The 20,993-nt window shown below is 31.1% G+C and overlaps 2 protein-coding genes and 1 long non-coding RNA gene across 11 annotated transcripts; 2 read left to right on the top strand and 1 right to left on the bottom strand.

The window, feature by feature from the left end:
- The first annotated feature begins 746 nt into the window (after window positions 1–746).
- LOC145188172 (uncharacterized) lies at window positions 747–7,527 on the top strand. Of its 8 annotated transcripts, none has more exons than XM_080064746.2 (4): window positions 747–887; window positions 2,638–4,083; window positions 4,303–4,527; window positions 4,950–7,527. In XM_080064746.2, exons 2-4 carry the CDS (start codon window positions 2,778–2,780, stop codon window positions 6,899–6,901), a joined length of 3,483 nt encoding a protein of 1,160 aa, XP_079920872.2. In that variant the 5' UTR covers window positions 747–887; window positions 2,638–2,777; the 3' UTR covers window positions 6,902–7,527. The 8 variants fall into 8 exon arrangements, with proteins under 8 accessions (XP_079920872.2, XP_089956307.1, XP_089956292.1 ...); XM_090100181.1 differs by having other exon boundaries at window positions 4,769–7,195; XM_090100166.1 differs by lacking the exon at window positions 747–887 and adding an exon at window positions 1,049–1,073.
- Window positions 7,528–10,026: 2,499 nt separating this feature from the next.
- On the bottom strand, window positions 10,027–14,991 carry LOC145188185 (uncharacterized). The gene is made up of 4 exons (XM_080064766.2): window positions 14,763–14,991; window positions 13,299–13,872; window positions 12,944–13,207; window positions 10,027–12,828 (listed from the first exon to the last, which is right to left on the bottom strand). The coding sequence occupies exons 1-4, from the start codon at window positions 14,835–14,837 to the stop codon at window positions 10,253–10,255; spliced, it is 3,489 nt and encodes a 1,162-aa protein (XP_079920892.2). The 5' UTR covers window positions 14,838–14,991; the 3' UTR covers window positions 10,027–10,252.
- Window positions 14,992–16,349: 1,358 nt separating this feature from the next.
- LOC149893052 (uncharacterized) lies at window positions 16,350–20,481 on the top strand. Of its 2 annotated transcripts, XR_016456336.1 has the most exons (4): window positions 16,350–19,314; window positions 19,391–19,464; window positions 19,815–20,012; window positions 20,190–20,481. It is a non-coding gene; the product is annotated as an uncharacterized LOC149893052 (long non-coding RNA). The 2 variants fall into 2 exon arrangements; XR_016456334.1 differs by having other exon boundaries at window positions 19,815–20,481.
- Window positions 20,482–20,993: the final 512 nt, after the last annotated feature.

Here is a 20,993-nt window from a genome sequence, read left to right as displayed (position 1 = left end):
TAAAATTTGTTTTAAATCTTTTTTTTATCAAATCAAAAAAATGAAAAAAATTTTAAAAAAATTCTGGCAATTGCATCCGCTTTTATGGGAGAAGAATTATTTTGTTATAACAGCCGTTCTTCTTCTCAAATATTATCTTTGTTCTCCAGTTCTCCAGTTCTCCACATAAACGCCTTTTAACCAGGTGAGATCTCTATAACATCTGCCCTTTTTTCTTATTATACCACTTAACCAATCAAAACGCGTGTGTTGATTGGTTAATTGCCTACATTTAAACTGCTTCCATTTAAAAATAAAATATTAAATAGGGCGTTGTAAAAAAACAAAGTTTCAAATAGTACTTAAAGAATTTTAATATATAAAAGAAAAGCAATGTATAACAATCCAAAATACTTGTTAAGTATAATCTGAATTATATAATGTGATATATTAAGTGATTTTCTAACTCTTTTCTTTTTTTTTTCTTAAAAGCGCTAATTTTAAAAAAAAATTTAACGGATTATAATTTTAAAAATTTTGAACTTCGTTTTAAAGTTAACAAACAATTTTTAGAATAGGAGTTCGGAAGATATTTATCTAATGATTTTCCTCACCTTTGAATTAAATGTCAAAACGTTAAAGGAATGACATTTCAAAAATAAAATATTGATTGGCTGATTTAAAATGAAAAAACGTTATCACCAACTGAAGTCTCTCCCTATTTAGTCTACTTTCAGTCTATTTAGAAAAGTAAAAATAAATGATTTATAAGGAGCATTGAAATAGAAAGGTTCAATCTGTGAAACGAAAAAAGGCAGCTGATTTACATATGAAAGACCGTTAACTGTTTTTTATCAAAAATATTTTCATGCTCATAAGGTGTGGTAGAAAAAAAGAAAATATTCGCGGTGGGTACAAATTTTTGTTTTTACAACTTTTTTGAAGAGTTTTAGCAGGAAAAAAACAGAATATTATTTATGAAAAAAACGAGGCTCAACTATTGTAAGAGAAAAGAATAGGACCAACTTTGTGAATGCAATTATACATTTTTTTTTCTTGGGTTTGAATTATCTGCTGTCGCTGTTTTTCGGAGTGTAGGTTTTTGGTGTATTGCTTAAAGTTTTAGTTATGTAACATTGTCGACTGTTTTTGCTTTGACGTTTACAACGTTCTGCATCACTTCATTAAACTGCAGATAACAATCGATATTAATAGATAAATATATTATCGGAACGTAATTACAGAAATGATGGTTCATTAGGCGTTTCTATACATCGCATTTTGTGTGACCAAAGTTCAAAATAGGTAATTAGTAAATTCAGGCAGAAGTTGTGCGCGTTTAGAAAACAAGATTTTTAAACCGCAATTTAAAAAAAAGTAGGTGATGAGTCTCTAAAAAATGCCCGATAAATAAAAAGACTCGCATTCTTCAACGACTCGTTTAATTTTATTTGTCTACTTGAGTTTCAGAGTTTTTTTTTTTTTTTTTTTTTTTTTTTATAAAATGCAATTTTGTTTGTGATGATCATCAATTTCAAGAGCACAAGTATCTCACAAATAATTCATATTTTACTGTATTTATGATTACATTGATTACATTTGTGTTTAGATAAAATAGCCTACTTATTTATTTTTCAGCTAATAAAAGTTATTTGACAACCTTAAGTACAAATACATGTAAATATTAAGTGTATGTAGTTACAATCTAGTTCAAATATCTTCTTTGAACTCATTCTAAATTTCTAAAGTCATCAGCTTTTTTGGAACAATAAAACTGGATTATTTGAAGTAATTTTCAGGACCGAACAATTCGGACTACACCAGAACATATTGGTAAAAGGTTTATTTAAAACCGCGAAGGCGTGAGAATAACAGGCGTGTTGTTGATACATAGATTAGTGAGTAGATATACCTAGTTTATTTTTACTATAAAACTAGCTACGTAAGTATTTATGACTTTACTTTTGAAAGAGTAAAACGATTTAATTAGTTAGAGCATTTAGCTATCAAACAGCGTTTTTTGAATGCAGACTTTATGTCAATAATATAGGTACCCAATTATAGTCAACTTAAAAGTTTTGGATCACGACTGTAATTTTAAAGCTTTTAGTTATTTGAGTCTGAAATTTCCAAACTTTTGATAAAAACAGATGGCGATTATCTTGCATATGTGTTTGCTCATACCCTTGTGACAATTACTCTGTTTGTTCAGGCTTAAGTATTAGTGCATTACTTATGAAACCAAACGAAGTCCAAAGAGTCTAGTGTTAAATTGAATTTCTCTCAAAAGGGATAGAACTAACAAGTATGCATGGTATAACCCATGCATATTTGTTAGTTCTATCCCTTTTGAGAGAAATTAAAAATTAAAATATCCCAGTTTGTTCAATAATGTTTTACTAAAAGCTTACATAAAAAATGCAGATCAGTTGTGAGTTTTTAGAATTGCTGAATTATTTATAATTGATGAGACAATACGAATTTACAGCCTTGGTTTACACCCTGAATACATACGCATATATTCACCTTAGTAGACAAAATTTGCCTTATCTACATACTAGTATCTAGCTGGTTCCTTTTGCCAATTAATTGTATTGTCAAAAATACTGTTTTTTTGCAAACTTGTCATTGTTTTATTTTTAATTTGTTTTGTTTTAGAGGAATCTGTCTGTCTTATATTTTAAAGTTTAAGTGGGAGGGCTATTAATGCTTGTATCTGTACTCCAGACTTTGTAATTGCACTTAAAGTAATTACGCATTAAGATTTATAATTAAAGAACACTTAGAAGACCATTAAAATGGAAGAAGCTAATTTGGCTCCAACTGATAGTTCTGAAAATCCAGTTCTTTTAGAAGATAAAGGAAACTCAAATACAAAGAAATTGGAAAAATCTGGTGGAAGCAAACTTGAAACAGGAAAATCAGAAAAATTGAAGCCAACAAAAAAGCCTGCTAGTCCTGCAAAGCCTTCTATTTCTGGAACTAAGAATTTAACAAAACCATCTGTAAAATCAGAACCAGATAGTAAAAGTAAAACAAAACCTTCATCTTTGTCAAATGGCAAACCAAAACATGAAGAAAAAACTAAACCTACAACTTCTCACAATGTTGTCAAAGAGATATCCTCAAATAAACCTGTTTCAGCTCCAGCCCAATCTGCTAAAAAGACAACCTCAGCAACATCTACAACAAATAGCAAGGCATCACCCACAGCTAAAACAGTAAAAGCACCTGTTGAAACCAAACAGAAGCAAGCCATGACAAAAAAACCTGTAGCTACTGCTGATGATGTCCATGAAGCAACTAAGGTAACTCCAGAATCTGTAAGTAAAGTTAATCAGAGTAAATCAGAATCAAACAGTTCTTCAAAACCTAAAGTTATGAAAAGTAAGCCACTTGTAGAAAGTTCAAAAGAAGCAAACCCAAAATCAGCTGTTTCCAAACCAATTAAGTCTAATGTAATAGGATCTGCAAAACCTTTGACTAAACCAGTATCAGATGTTAAATCAAAGCCAAAGCCTCCATCAGCAAAAGTATCTGAAAAGCCTGCACCAGTTAAAAGTACAACAGTTTCTAAACCATCTCAACCTGGAAAGGTTGTTAAGAAGCCTGCTAAAGAAAATACAACAAAAAAATCAAAAGGGGATTCTAAGAAAATAGAAACTAAATCAGAGCCACTTCATGTCACAAATGAACCAATTGATACTCTAACAGAGGTTACAAATGAAAATTCTAGCAATTCTATATTAAAAGTTGATGTTTCTGAAAGTTTATGTAAGAAAGAATCATGCGAAGTAATTGAACAACTTGCTTCTAATCTAGTTTTAAATGAAGAGAAGAATTTTGATGTTTTTTTAAAAGGGCATGAAAAAGATAATAGTGAAGAAAATCTGCAGTTGACAGAGAGTAGTATACCTGATGAAATAAGTTCATCTGAGGAAAAAGCTCCAGCTGATGATGAAGCACCTGCTGCATTTACAAATTTACACACATACCTCTCAAGTGAAGAAGCTGTTACTGTAGTAAAAAGTAGTACAGTCAATGACTCAAATGATGAATCTGTTATTGAAGTAAAAGATACAATTAATCACTCTGAGTTTACAGGTAAAAATGTTTATGTGATATGGAAAAGTTTGGTTTTGTGAAATACTAAATATTGCCATTATATTTAAAAATGGAATAGTTCTTGAAAATAAATAAAAACGTGTTTGTAGCCTTTTAATTAGCCAAAAGCATAGTCTGCTGAATAAATTCTGTTGTTTTAAACTATAGCTAATTAAGTGAAAAGCCATGTTGCTGTTCAGATGAAATAATTTTTTTTAGTCAGTTATCCTCCAACCAGTGTTAGTGTAGTAGAATACAAGGAGGACAATGAAGGTGTGTCATCTGAGGATCGAAAGCAAAAGTTTCTTGTTGTTGCTGATCCTACAAGCTCATATGATGAAGCATCTTCAAAACCTATATTTAGCACTTCACTTGATGAACCTATGGATTCTGAGACGAAGGATCTTGAAACTCTTCAATCTCATATTATCTCTGAATCTACAGGTATTTTTTAGATTGCTTGCTCTTACCTAATTAAGTATCAAATTTTTCAAGGAAAATAAAATGCTACATTTCTTTAAAATTTTTATTCTGGTTAAAATAATAATTGTATGGGATTTGTACCTTTTTAATTGTTTCTAACTCTTTAGTAAATTTTAATTTAAAAAATAGTTAATTCATAATTATCTATTTTATTATGCATTTTTTTATGACAAACAAACTACTTAAAAAGATTGTTTTATAGAAAGTGCACTGAATGTCGAATAAACTCGACTGAACTATCTACTTTACCAAAACCTCAAACAAAACTACTTCACAACACTTTGGAAACAGCAAAAGCAGCAACAAAAGACAAAAGACAAAACTTTATTGAAACCTGATCACATTATTTAAGAGTGTACTATTTCAGTCTCTATATTATCTAGAAATAGCCCCAAATGAAGAATGGCACAAAAGTATAAAAGATGGCACAGATAATAAACCTGTTCTAAGGTGTGAAGAAGATGATGATAACGTAAAGACTGGGCATGCATTGAATTTTGGTAGTATAGATTCTGTGGAAGCATTGAATGTTAAAAAAAATGATGCTAATTTAGAAAGGAATGATATAGATTTACTTGACTATTTAAGTGTTGAAGAAAGTGAAATGAAACCTGTTGAAAATGAAAATGATAATGAATCTGAAAAAAAAGATGACAAGATACCCAATTATCTAAGTGTCAATAAAAATGAATTTGAATATGATAATGAAAAAGATGATTGTAAAAGTATGAGTTTTGATATTCATGATCATTTTAAAGATGATCTTGGAGATGTTCATGGTTGTTCAGAAAATGAGGGTGATAATATTCATAGTGACTGTAAAAATGAAGTTGAAGATAATCATGATTTCTGTGTAGATGAAATTTATAATATTTATGGTCAATCTGAAGAAAACATTGGTGTTCATAATTACTGTAAAAATGATGATACTCATAGTTCCTGTGAAGATGATAATAATGATACTCATAGTTCCTGTGAAGATGATAATGATGATACTCATAGTTCCTGTGAAGATGATAATGATGATATTCATATTCAGAACTGTCTAGAAAAGAATATTTTTGATCAATGTGAAGATGATAAAGATGTTTGTGATCATTGTGAAGATGATAAAGATGTTAGTGATCATTGTGAAGATGATAAAGATGTTTGTGATCATTGTGAAGATGATAAAAATAATATTTTTGATCATTGTGAAGAGGATAAAGATAGTATTCATGACTGTTGTGAAGATGATAAAAATATATTTTTTAAACATGGTGAAGATGATGATGATATTTTTAAGCATTGTGAAGATCTTAAAAACCACAGCCATATTGATAATCTAGGTGGTGATTCAATTCAGAATAACAGCTATAGTGCTGAGAAGCTAGATAAGTTGGTTATTGCAAATGAAAATGAATATGTAGATGTAATAGAAACTATTGAGAAAGCAGAGTCTCAATCTACAGAAGTAACAAGCATAACAATAAGTTATGAAGATGATCAAGTTAGTACACATTTAGAAAAGGATCCTAAATATGTTGGGTTTGATAGTTGGGTGTCAGGAGATTTATCTTTTGAAAATATTACGGGGACAATTGCTAAGGTTAACATCACAGAAATAGTCGATGATAATTGTGACAAAATTAGAGATCAAAAAGATATAAGGTATGATACTGATTCTGACTTTGAAAACTGTAAAATTGAAAATTCCATTTGTGGAGAGTTTGATACTAAATTAGGCATTTGCATCAACACAGAACTTCTAAATCTTGAGGAAACAACCTGTTCAACAAAATCTGCAGAAGAAGCTGTTACTGAAAATAATGTACATCAAGCATGTGCTATCACCAATACAAATATTTTTAAGGAATACAATTGTCCGCAAATAAGCACTGATTTTCTGGATAATAATTATAATGTACTGCAGAAAAACTCTGTGAAATATGAAATATCTGATACTGAGCAGAACACAGAAACAAATCTAGAGAATACTGTAAATGATTTTACTACAATTGATAATATCAATCAATCATGTGATGAAAAACTATCAGAATGTATTTATAACAAAGATTTGCACCACGATGTTTTCGGTTCTATAACGTTATCTGAGGGAAACAGCAATTATGCATCAGTCTTTCACTTCACAGTTAGTGAAAATAATTTTGATTCTTCCAGTCATGAGAATTATTTTACACACACTGATGTGACAGCTAAAGAAAATCATCATAAAATCTTTTCAGAAACAGAAAATGTAGCGTTGTATGACTTTAAACCGTTGAGCGTTGCTTCAGAGGAAGACCATTTCAAAATGTCGAATGATGTATGGGATGAAAGTGAACAAGATGTTTGACTCTAAGTAAATCAACCGAATCCTCGTAAGAAGTGATAAAAAAAGTTGATCAAAAGTTGCCGATGACTTAATTTCTAATTTTATAAATGCGTTCAAAAAGTTCCAAGAATCTTCTTATCATTTTTCATCTCTAAACGAATTTCTTTTATATTTACCGAAATGAACACAAATCAATAACAAAATTTAATTTATTGATTTCTTTTAAAACGACACACGTGTAGTAATATTAAACGACACACGTGTTAGAATAATATTTAACGGAGGTTTTATTAAAAAATTTTGTCCCAAAAAAAACTTTTTCTTCGTCACTGAAATAATTTCTTTTTTCTTGTATAACAAAGTTGCTTTTGTTGCTGTTTTTTGCTTCTTTTAATGCAAAATGAATTTCATTTAAAAAAAATTATAAACGAGTTGCCATTTAAATCTTTTTTTTAGTCATTAAATATTTTTACACAACAGTGGTTCGGAATAACGATTTTCCAACTTATTTTTTTTTTTTTTTGCGCTCCAGATATTCGCGTATTTAATTTCTGGCTATAAAGTAAAAATTAGTATTTTATTAATGTAAAATGATTTTAACATTTTTTTTTCATGTCGGAAAAAAACAGGTAGCAATATGTTAAAAATTGTTTGTTTTTTTTTTGTTTTTTTTTTTTTTTTTAAGATAAGCTTTTGGAAGTAAATTCAACCCAAGAATAAAGATAATAATAAAAAAAAACGTCTGAGTTAAAGCTTTTTGCAAAGGGCATCTTAGTGCATCTCAAATCTCCAAAAAATCCATAGCTTTAACTTACCCCCTCATGCCAGTAGTGTGTCGTAAAAGACAAGGTTTTTAAAGTTATACAGATTGAACTAAAGGATGCAATCTCATTCGGATATTTCGTTATGAAGAAAAAAACTGTCACATCAAAAATTTGTTTTGAAAAAAACTTGCTCAACAAAAAGTCATCTAAGTTTTATGCTAAAATATACGAATTTCATGGTTAAAAAAAAGGCCTTAATAAACGCCTATTTTAACCTTTAAATATAATATTTACATCCTTTCGCAAAATCATTATAAACCAATGAAGTTTTTTAATTGTCGTTTCGGTTAAAACTTTGGAAAAACTAAATAATAAAGAGAAAAAATTACAAAAAAATCCATAGCTTTAGGTTACCCCCTCATGCCAGTAGTGTGTCGTGAAAGACAAGGTTTCTTAAGTTATACAGATTGAACTGAAGGTTGCAATCTCATTTAAGTGTTTAATCTTTAACCTGTAATGCTTAAAACTTCATGCGGTCTCTAATGAGAAAAGAAAAAAAAATTAATGCGAGTGGACTTGATCCGTATTCTGTGTTTCTACCATTGAATTTTTTAAATCGGAAGTTTTTGGTAGGATTGATAACCATGCACTGCGTCACTGGGTTGTAATTCTCAAAATTTACTTGCCTCTTAATTCCTAACGAATTCCAATAACAGGGAGAAACAGGTTTTTTTGAAAGCCGATAGCTATACCTTGTATGATCTACATCCAGAACAAGATATTTACACTCCATAATCTGCTTGCAGAATGCATATCTCTTGCGGACTTCTCAATCAGTTTTTGTGCATCACCTGCAAAAATCAAATTTACATTTTTGTTATGCTACAGCATAAGAATAAGTGGGGTGTAAAATATTTTTAAAAAATGAAGTTAGAAACTCATTAAAAATAGGCATAAGGTCTCTAATTAAATTTTAAAATACCTAAAAGAACAATGCGTTTAGTTAATGTAATAGTAAGTATACTATTCAATACATAATAAAGTTATCAAAGCTAAAGAAGAGATGGCAGATGAGAAAAAAAAAAACAGACAAAAATATGGCATGTTAAAAAAAGAAAAAGAAAAAAAAGATTAGCTTTTAAACATATAAAGTAACATGCATAGCTATATTTAATTGTATTATTTTAATTACACATTAAACAAGATACCTAAAGTTCATAAACTAATTAAGGAACTTTCAATAAGAATTCAACTTCTAAGTCAGAAAAAAACTGATGGTTCCAATAGAGAGATAAAAAACTTATGATTCCAATAAGGGAGATAGATAGATTTGAATTAAAACTTTGGAAAAACAAAGTAATAAAGAAAAAAATCTGTAGCTTTAAATTACCCCCTCATGTTTACAGTAGTGTGTCGTGAAAGACATGGTTTTTTAAATTATACAGATTGAACTAAAGGTTACGATCTCATTTAATTGTTTAATCTTTAAACTGTAATGCTTAAAACTTGTAAATTTAAATTCTAAATAACGAAACTCAATTGAAAACTTGATTTCTGCTAATGTCATGTAAACTATTTTTAATGAACGAGTTTTTAAAAGTTATATATGAAAGAGCTGTCACATAAGACGATTGACAGACACTATTTAGGTGTCTTTGAAAGTGTTCAACAGGACCAACGTAGTTTTGTTGGTCGTTTTAAAAATACTAAGCATGATGGGCCATGAAACAATGAGCATTTGCAGCAAATTGCAAACAAAAAAATTACCTACTAAATTTGTTGAGCTCCACTTACATGTAAACACAGTGCTAACAACTCCTTTCTTGCTCAGTTATTTTTTTATACAGAAAAATAAATGACAAAATCTTAACAATCTTCATTTCGTAAATAACGATCTTTTATTTGTTTTATTTGTGCATTTTGTTTCTCTACTTTTCCAGCAAATCATTTTGAGAGTATCAAAGTTTTGTGGCTGATGAAAAGGCTTGTAATCCTGATCAAACTATATTTTTTATAATCCTGTTAAGATGTTAATTTGATGATTAAATGGTATATGTAACAGGAATGTGGAACTGTGGTGCAGCTAAATACTATTGCTTTGAAAAATCTTGGTTTTCTATTATTGTTATTTTTTTTTTTAATGCTTTTACTCTCCCCAGTTTAAAACCCCTTTTAACTGAGCGCATTTCAATTTATGAAACTATATGGTGTATTGGGCTGCTTCACGACTGAAATTTGTAAAGACTGGTAAAGTTGTCAGTGGTTCTAGGCCAAAAAGCATGTTAAGCATGTTATGTTACTTGTTCATGATCTCAAAAGATGAATGCTAAAATTGCTTTTAATTCAACTTCAGAAAAAGTTTGTAAAAAAAATTAAGGAAAAAACTTTTTAACGTTTCTTAAAGAACATAACTAAAATTTACAACGAAAAGAATTCAAGCGTAACAATTTCATAATTTATATAAAAGAAATATTGATTCAGACATTTTTTTATTTCTGAAAGTGAAACCAAATAGAAATTAATAAAGTGAAAAAGTTTACATCTTAAGTTACGCTTCGTGAAATCTTTATTAAGAGCAATAAAAACGTAAACTAAAGCTGTAAAAAGTTTATAAAAACTCGTAAAGAAGTTCGTCTTCTCTGCTTGTTAAATCAAAGTACCAATTATCATCAACTGATAAAGAAGGAACTCGATTACTCATTCTCTCTAAATACCAGTTTGGTTTATCTGAAAAATTATTTAATTGCAATATACTGCATGTTTTTATTTGACGAATCCGCAAATTATACCAATCAACAGAAGCACAATCTTCCTTTTGCAGTTTACTTCTTGGACCTTCGAATTCGTACCCACGTGTAGTTTTTTTTTCAGATGGCATTGCGTTCTGCTTTATCTCTCTTTTTTTTTGTTTTATTTTTTCAGAAAAATAAGGAACATCTTCACTGAACTTTTTCGGTAACTCGTATGATTGTTTTTTTGACAATCGCATCGGTGGACTCGGTTTGATGGATGGTTTTTTACTGGTATATTTTTCTTGGCTCAGATGTTTTTCTTGGTTCGGAAAGTTTTCTTTGGTTGGATGCTTTATTTTGGATGCCGTTTTTTCTTGATCTAAAATATGATCCTTGAAAGATGGTTCAGCCTGCCTATCAGGTTTTTTGTTGATTTGTTGTTTCCTATTTGGCTCTAGAGGAGGGTGAAGCATTTTATTATCTACTGGATAATCTGATTTAACTCCTCTAGGGGCAAGTGGTATTCGTACCATATTTTCTGTCGGAGGACTATGAAAATTTTCGTTTATTTCTCCCCTTTTTTTTTCAAAGCCAAAGTTTTTCGGATAGCTTAATGCTAATGGAACCCGATTTTCTTTTCCTACGTCGGAAAATGACGCTGTAATGTTAATATTTTCAATTCGTGATTTTTCTTCTTCGCCACCATGAATGTTAAGCAAATTTTTTTCCTGAAGAACCTTTCTGTAATTATTAATTTTTTTGCTCAAAGTACTGATCAATATTTCGCGTTTTAAAAACCTCGTTTGTGTGCGAACAAATTTATTTTGTAGTACTTTTAGTTCTTTAACAACTTGTTGCAGTTTGGTTTTATAAAAAGCAATCTTGTTGATTCGTTCTTTTGATTTGTATTCCTCACTTTTTCTACGCGTATTATCACTGTTTGCTCTTTTCAACTTCGTCTTTGAATTTAGATTTTCATCTCGGTTGTTGGACTGATGATCAAATTGCATCCGAATAACTTGTGATTCCAATTTTTCTAATTGACGGGAGAGTTTCTCCTTCTCAATCATAACATTTTCCTTATCGCTAAGCAACCGTGTTGTAATTTGTCCGATTCTTTTTTCAAACTTTTTTGTATCTTTTTCGAATCGTTCATTAACTTTCCTTTGTTCTCTTTGAAGCTGATTAATTTTTTGTTCCATATCTTGCAACAAACTGCGTACTTTTGAATCACTGCTCCATTTCTGGAGATCGGAATCAAACTTTAATTGATTGATTTTGTTTTTATACCATTTCTCTTTTGCTTCTTCTTCGTTTTCACTAAGATTTGAATATTTTGAATCTTTTTTTATTTCAGTTGTTTGCTGAGTAAGCGATTTGTTGTCTACTGCAGAGACTATTTGAACCTTTCCTTTTAAAATCGTAATTGCGATCCCTTTGACGTTACAATACGTTGATTCCATTTTTATTAATTGTTCTGGAAATTCATAATCTGTTACCACTTTTATTTGGCGATCTCCACAATCTATAAACACTGTCTTCGGTTCGTTGATTTTATGTTCTGTTTCCTTCGGTTTCGCGATTTCATTTTCTGTTTCCTTCAGTTTCGCGATTTCATTTTCACTCGAATTTTTTACAAATTCGTCAGGAAGTTTCATACATTCTTTTCTTTTTTTTTCGCTTATCTTTTTTTTCTCTTGACTTTTTTCTTTTGCTAAACCGAAACTTACTAAGTTGCTGATCGTAAAAATCTTGCGAAATTTGTCAACATCAAATTGTGCCGTCTCTTTTTCTGCTTTTCGCTTTGTCCAATTGTTTCTAATGTTACTCCATACGCTTCTAACATGCTTTTTGAAAACGTGCAAAGGCGTCGAGAGATTCAAAAGTGCTCTATCAATGTTTAGTGCATTAGAGAAAAGATATAGACATTTGGAGATCAAAAAATCCGAAAGATGTTTATCTTTTAAAATTTCAGGATAATTCCAAATGTTTTGAAGTTTCCTTGAAGAATACTTCTTTTTCCAGATTTTAGCCTTAATCTTTGCTTCTTCTAACGATGTGTTTAGTTTTCGAATGATGTCTTCATATCCATTAACTAAGAATTGATGGGTTCCAGGTTCTTTTTTTGTAGGGTCTTTGTAATCAGTATTTTCATTCTGATTCAAGTTCACTTTGCGTCTCCAGTACCAAGTCATTTGCTTTTGAATGTTAAAGTTTTTAATTGTCTCATCATGGATGTCTAGTAATTGATTGTGCTTTTCTTGTAAAAGTCGAAATGAAGTAAGAAGACTTTTCAGAGCAGATTTAGTTTCAGATGAAGCTCTTATTGATTTAAGATTTAAATTTTCGAAACCGTTATTTTCTAGAACGAAGCTGGAATCTTCATCCGGTTCGATAACATTTACAACTGGTGTTGTTGTTGACTTGTCCTTTAAAAATGCACATCCGAATCCTAAAAAAGTAATCGGTGAAAAGAAAGGGAAGAGAACAATTTTTTATTCACATATGATGTGGGCTTATTAAATTTGACTCGTGTAGATCTTTAAACTACAATCAAATAATCTTACCGTTCCCAGCATGCACAGCAACAATCATAATTATGCAAAAAAGCATAGTTAGAGTTGATGTTCTCATTGTCATAACATCTTCAACATCTTCAACGTCACTTGCGGCGGTTTCAAACATTTTTTTAATTCCAAACTCTTCGTCATCTGAATCGACCGAATATCGGTTCATTTTGTCTGCTTCGTTTACGCGCTTTGTAACACTGTTTTTAATCGGATCAAAAAGTCTCTCGCAATAGCATTTTGAGTGGCAGAAACGTAAGCATGCTAAGATATATTAAGTTTTTCTTAAGATTTTTTGAAACTTGAAAACCAAAAGAAATAGTAAATAGAAGTAAAAAACTAAATATATTTTTACTTTTCACATCATCATCTACTTTTTCGGCATTAATATTGCAATCTTCATGAGTTATGAGTTCCTCTCTTTGTTCTTCAAATAGTCCCGCATGCCAGTTGTCATCAAAAATGATCTCTAATGACTCATTGCTCATTTTTTTCTCTCGCTCGATCTCATTTACGTATATCGACAAATCCAGATCAAGCGTAGACTGAGCATTAGTGCGACTTAAAATCTCAATGTCAGAATCTTCTAAATAATTTTCTTCGTTTAGTAAATCTTTAATTCCCTCAAAGGATGATTCCATAAGCTGATTTGAGATATCATCTTTTTCCAAAGGAAGATTGCGAAGCAAAACCTTTGAATAGAGTCGTGTATTTTTAGATGAATTTTCATCGGGGCATTCAACAACTTCAATTTCGGAATCAGAAGAGTCACCAGGGCATTTTTCTAATGAAAAATGATTTTTGCATATTTTTAAATTTTCTTCGCAATTAATTCCTTGCTTCGAGGAAGCCATTTGCAAAAATTCGTTTTTTGGAAAAACCACTTCAAACTCCAAATCATTCTCGTTCCCTTGAAGATTTGAACTTTTCTGTTAAGAAAAGAAAAATCATTAGGAATTTTTAAAAAAGACGTGAAATATGATGATTAATCAGATAGAAAGCAGTCGAAAAGAAAACCACGAAAACCACCTTTACCGCAAGCCTCAAAAACATCAATGATTTTCAAAAATTCATAACCTTAATAGAAACAAAATGAATTACTTATGAACATTCTCAAGGCTTATTTCATCATTTCAAAATTTATTTGTTTTCCGAATGCTCCACACAATGCTAAATGATCACAAAAAATTTTTAAATTTCTACTTAAAAAAAATCAATAATAAATTTAGAGCACTCAGAATTAGAGTAAGAGGCAAGCACTCTCCCAGCTCCCCCAATAATTTACATTTGCATGCTCTTTTTTTCATTTTTAGTTAACGAGTAATGTTTGTTACAAAAATTCTTGCTAAAATTTTAATGCATGTTTTTGATATATTTCTAAAAAAGCTTAAATAAGGAGCATTCATTGTTGGATTGTTATTGAAGAGAAAATTGGCGTTACTAACGAGATCCACTTGTATCGTTCATGCTAACAATGCTCATATAGATTGCTAACATCTAATCGTTCATGCTAACAATGCAAGGTCGATAAAGATTGACTCTTGTGCAAGATTGCACATAAAGAATTGTTTGAATAAAAACTAATTCAATTGAATCAAAAAAAAAAATGTATATGAAAAGTTTTATCTTTTTCTTTTCTTTTCTATTTGTTTTTGCACACTTTCCTTGTTTTCTGAAAGAAACATGGCCGAAATCAACAATAACAAGGGGATTATAACGGTTAATTTATTTATAAACGAAACAGACGACAAATCTGTTTGCTTCAACCGCAAACAATAAGTCTATTTAATTATCCTTTTAATTCCAAAAATTGGCAAACCTTAGATTTGTTTTTCTTCTTCTTCCTAGCTTCGACAACAGTCCAGCTTAAATCTCTTGACGATCCTATTTTCATAGCAATGCTGCATCAACCTGAAAGTCAACGTGAATCAAAAAAATCTAAACGTAGTTTTGTTACTATTCGCTAACTCCAAATTTGCAAAAATTTCAAGTGTTTGTAAAATGTTTGTAATCAGCTACGATATTCTTTAAAAGGTTGTTTTGATCACGTGACATAGCGTCTGAACTTTTTAACCAATTGCTTTGTTTGAAGTTTGAATCTCCAGCGCAGGTGTTGAAAAAGTCCTTTACATCAAAATGATTAATTATTAAAAAGAATATGGCTTTGCATCAAAAATATAAATCGAAGATGATGTTTTAATGGCACTTTAGAATTTTAATTTATGTCAGGGGCTTGCTCTAATATTTGAACAACCAGGAAGGTTCTAAGGGGTCCGCTAAAAGTTACGCTAAAGTATCGTGTTTGTTTTTTTATAGCTTTAGAAAATAAGAATTACTTTTAACTATTTATGTTAAAACGAAATTTTCTAAATAAATGTTTAAAATTTGAAACAATGTATAGGTGACACTTATGTCATCTAATCGCGGCTACCACAATTCTAATAATGTATGGTTTCCTGGGTATGAAGTGTTCTTTTTCTAATAGATTTTCAAGAGAGTGGACCCTCTGTTACTAAGAGAATTTTACGTTGAGAGCACTGTTTTTTGTTGAGAATATTTCTCAATAATTAATCTTAATCAACATTTTAGTTTTTTAGACTAAGACTTGTCTTATTATCAGAGGTCTTGGGCACTATAAAATCTAATCAAGTACCATAGAAAAGTCTTAAGCAGTTTAAAGCCGTTCAAATCATCAATCCTTTTGCACACAACTGCATGCTGCAATAAATAAACAACTACGCAGGAGTTTTTTTAGCATGCATTCAGTTTAAATGTTCAAAGGTTAACTTGTTAGTCATTTAAGAAGGACTTGATAAAATCTTAATTTCTTGTGAGTTTTTCTTTTTCGTTAAATTCTTTATTATTATACATTTAATTTATAATTTTAATTTATAACTTTTTTATTTTACATTTTTTACTTATATCAGCAATATTATCAACAGTATTACATTTCTATATAAAATCTACATATATCTATATAACATCTAAAATACACCGAGTGATTTCAGAATTTTAAAATTTCTTCAAAAACACAAAGATGGTCCTAATTCTTTCTTCTTCCTTCTTCAATCTTCGATTAAAGATTTTTGCTCGGAACTTTTCATGGATCAGTTAATTTGCTTTTCTAATTAAAAGATTGTTGCCTTGTTGAAAAGCTAGAGATGTGGCCATCTGTACGTTTTTCTGGAGATATTTGTACGCTTTTCTTATATTGGTTGGTTTTAGAGCAAGCTAAAAGCTTTGAGCTCGAATTTAAAAAAGAGATGCTAATAATTGTATACTTTTTGTGCGGCTAGATAAGAGAATTAGCATATTACATCTCCAAGTCCATCAAAAACTTGTTATATTTTTAAACGAAGAGTTTATTTCATCGAGGCATTCTTACAAATCTATTTTGGCACCAAAAGATCTATAAAAAACCAGAGAGAGGAAAATTTTATTTGCCACTACATGTCCACTCTCATGTACACAGCCGCAAATCAGTTTACATATTGAAAGCCACATTGAATTTATATTTTCTTAAACCAGTCTACATATAATGTGCCTCACTATATATGCACTAGTTTGAAAATTATTGATCTATATTTCTGGAAATGTACATATAGATCAATAATTTTCAATAAAAATCGATTACCTTTCTAATCAAAAAACCCCAACTAGGTTTTTTTTTAAAGTGAAAAAGTATTTCAAGTTAATAAATGGTTACAGTTTTGAGTGTTAAGCACGATAAAATGCTTAAAACACATAAGAAGTATTTATTATTTAACATTTGATATTAAATAATGCAATAATTTTTTTTAAAGTGAAAAAATGAATTGCTAATAAAATAGCTAAACTAAACCGCTTCACTTTTTTTTGGTTGTGGGAATATAGCTTAATCTTTCTGAATATTTTACCAGCCACAATAATTATCTATAAAAGTTTAATATTCTTTTTTTGTGTCAAAAATGCAACAAAAAATTAGTTAACACATTGTGAGTGCTCTCCACACGGGTTTAAACTCTTTAGAGATTGTCAAGACCCTAAACGTGTTCGGAAAGACTGTTTGCAACATCAAAAATCTTCTGTTGAGTGAGAGTAAAGCCAAAAGACAGCTAAGAACCAATCACAAGAGTCCTGTTGTCAATCAGACATTTGTGAACAAGGTCAAAGATAGAATCAATAGGAACCCTCTAAAGATCATAAGGACGATTACCAGGGAGATGAATTTTCGGAAAAGACCATCAAGAGGATTGTCCACGACTGCCTTGGAGCCGAATTTAGAGCCAGACAGAAAAAGTTTCTTCATATTCAGCGTATTAAAGCATTGAAATTTTAAAAAAGTAATAGGCTTCTTTGGATTCTCAAGAAAGAAACGCCGGTAACTTTGTTTTCTGATGGGAAGTATTTCACAGTGAATTAGGTTCACAACAGCAGAACAAACAGATAAATCTCTACCTTAAAAGTTGAGAAAATCTCGGATGACATCAAATCAATTAGTCAGACAAAAAGCCCTTGCAGTATAATGGTGTTTGGCATGGTTGCTTCCAATGGTCTCGAAATGCCGCCAGTATTTCTGCCTACTGGTTTCAGAATGGGAACTAAGGAGTACTTGAACAAGGTGCTTCGTCTTCATGTTCTTCCTTGGGTTCAAACTAACTTTGGAGACAACAAAAATTATGTTCTGATGCAATATGGAACCCTCTGTCATACACCAAACTCGTTCTAAAATTGGGTAAGACATGTACCAGAAAAAATCTGCGCGTGTTCTGATATGGTGTTTACGGTAGCTGTGGATTATTTTAAATAGTTAATTGTTTTAAAGTGTCATTGTATAAGTGTTATTCAAAGTTTACCCAACTCTGTTATCTAAACAATTGGTTTTAATTAAAATGTCATCAAATCAAGAACGGAGAAAAAAGTTTGCATTTTTTCGTTGAAAATCCTGGTGTGTCAAATAAAACAATTTCTAAAGAGTGCAGATTGCTTTGAGAACAGTGCAGAGCGTTGTGAAACGATTTAAGAACACTGGTACAATCAAAAGGAAATCAGAAAGTGGAAGAAAAAAAGGTTTTGTTCGACGAGATCTTGTTAAAAAAGTGAAAGATGCCTTAGACAGAAAATCAGAGATTTCTGTTCAAACTTTAGCGATTAAATTTAAGACAGTTGCTTCCACAATAAAAAAATTGAAGAGAAATTTTAGCTGTAGATCTTATAAAAAGAAAAAAGTTTCTCGTCATTAAAAAAAGCAAGAAAATGTTGCAATTCGTCGTTCAAAACTGCTCTACAAAAAATACAACGTCATTTGCCGTTTCTAAGATCTCATACGGGTAATCCGTTATTTTGGCCCAATTTAGCTTTATGTCACTACTCTGGGACAACTTTAAACTTAGAGAACGTAAAGTAACATTCGATGAAAAACAATTTAATCCACCAAGTTGTCCCGAGCTACGTCCTATCGAAAGATATTGGGCTATTATCAAAGGAAAACTGAGGTTCAGTGTAAAGTTAAAAACATTCAAGACTTCAAAAGTAAATGGATTTGAGAGACCAAGAAAGTCCAGCCGAAGACCGTGCAAAAGTTGATGTCGAGTGTAGGGAATATCCGGGTCCCGATAGGAACCGAACAAGTCCCGACCGGGTATCGGACACCGATAAACGGGTATCGGACACCGATAAAAGCTAAAAATAGTTTTATCGGACTCCGATTACCCGAACGGGTATTACCCGATAACGCCGATAAAATCGGGTAGTCGAACTTTTTCATACCCGACTCGATTCAATCTTTCGGGTAATTTAAATAATCGGTTCCCGAAAGTTATTGATCCTATCGGTTCCCGAACTCGATTACCCGAACCGAACCCGATTACCCGAATGGTTCTGTCGGGTATTCTGTGAAAAAGGTCCATTTTGTTTAAAGATAATTGATATTTCTAAAAAAGTTACCAAAGTGGAATATAACCTTAATAATCGCAATAATTACATTTTCACATGGCCTTTTGGCAGTTAAACAAAATTTAATATTTCCTTGTGCTTTTCACGCCATCCGTTTGGCAAAATTACTTTATCTCACCCTTAATTTAAAATGCTCGACTCTGATTGGTTGTTACAAAAAACCCAAGGTTAGCCAAAACCAGTAAAAGTGATGGTAAAGCATCATTGTGTGTCAGAATTATTTCCTTTTCCGTTTCTTGAAATAATGTTAAAAAGGTTGTAATTTAAAAATTTTGAATTTAAAATTGGACTTGCGTAAAAAAGAAAAGCAGTTCGAAAATGTTTACTAGCCGGTCAAGTGCTCAGTCATGATAAGGTCTAGGAAGTGATCGTGAAAAAGAAAATCCAACTATCTTCAGATTCAGATGCCTGCCTCCTCAGCGAAGCCGAAAAACCAGGTAGTACATTGCTAATTAGTTTAATTTCCTTGTTTAGTGCTTGTAAATTTTACACAGGGTGCTAATTGCTTTCCAGCATCGCTTAAAGTTGAAAAAAATCCAGACAAGTTGTCTTTCTGGTTGCCAACCACTTGGATCCTTGTTACAAATGTGAGTGAAAAATCATTTTAAAATATTATTAGTCAAACGTTACGATGTAACTGGCTGTAGTCTACTTTTGTGGAAGTTTCCAATCCACCATTAGAGATGCTAATTGTCAAAAGTAACATCTAAAGTTGCTAATAATAATAAATGCTATTAATGATCTGAAGTAATCTAAAGTTGCGAATAGTTAAAAGAAACGAGAGGGAATAGTTGCGAATAATTCCAAAAATGCAAATAGATGTAAATATTAGGACACAGTAAAAGTTGGTTAAGTATGAAAAGTCTGATCATCTGCCCTTAAACTCTTTTTGCCCATGAAAGCCTAGCTTTTTAAATTCTCTTTTATATTTTTTCAGACTAATACATCAAATTCTTGAAAGCCAAGTTCAAAGAAACAAAGTTCAGTCTCCAGAATTAGGCCAAGGATCCTGAAAAAGCTGTCAAAGAGTTCTTGTCAAGTTTGTTCGGCGAAATTGGGGAAGAAGCCTCCGACATTGAACCATTCCTCGTCAACGACAGCCTTTGACACTCACAAATTCGAAGTTTCTCTTTGAGCTTTATCCGGCTAAAGAAGCAGAAGAAGAGTGCGACTGGATTGAAAGGAGAACTTTTTGCCAAAGGAAATGATGTTGAGGAACATCTATCCAAATCTTTCCAAGGCTGCCTTTGCTATCCTGAGGATTCCTGCAAGTTCAGCATCCTCAGAACGCTTGTTCAGCGCTGCCAGCCAGACAGAAACAAAGGCAAGAAATTGTATGGATCCTCTGAAAGCTGGAAAACCGCTTATTATCAAGAGAAACAACTAGTTTGAGAGAAAAATATTGTTCAGAAACCAAAAGTTCTTCATCAATTTCAAATGAGGACCCGAATGATGATATCGAGGAACCCCCTGTTGACGCAATTAACATTATGGACATGTATGACATTGAAAAAGACAAAGATTTTGTCAAAAATGATTTTTTAAAATTTGGTTCAGAATTCTTTCAATTTATTTCTTGCTAAGAAACTCATGAAAACAGTCTCTGAATCAGTGCATCCTTAAACTCTAAATGTTTATTTGTAATCAGTGTTAGGTAAAAATTCTAAGGTGAAATGCTATACTTACCAGTGTTTTATTTCTATGATGACTAAGAGAACTAGTGTGTTTAAAAAGTTAACTTTTGGTACCAAAACTGCATACATTTTCACATCATTTAACCTCTTTCATTTACTCATGTTGTTTATTTAACTGTGGACTTTGATTAAATACTCATTAACTCCCTGCTTAAGTAAATTTAATTTAGTACATTTTTAAAATTTTAAATTATACATTTCACAGAATCTTCCAAACATGCTAAAATTACCGTAAGCAATAACTCGTAGTAAAAATTTAGTAATTTTAGTTATTTTCGCAATTTTTAAAAACTTTTTACTAAGTTTCGGGACCCGAACAGTGATAACGCCAAAAACCGAACGGGTTCGGGTTTTCGGGTAAAAAAAAAAAGTTCAATACCTGAACGGGTACCCGATAATTTATCGGTTTCGGTTCCTTAGCT

The sequence above is a fragment of the Hydra viridissima genome, unplaced genomic scaffold, assembly GCF_058129835.1.
Source record: "Hydra viridissima isolate aposymbiotic clone 2 unplaced genomic scaffold, HvirCarnegie_v1 scaffold_1, whole genome shotgun sequence".
Taxonomy (NCBI): Eukaryota; Metazoa; Cnidaria; class Hydrozoa; order Anthoathecata; family Hydridae; genus Hydra; species Hydra viridissima.
Note: the sequence above shows the minus strand (reverse complement) of the source record. Positions and strands in the feature narration are given on the sequence as shown.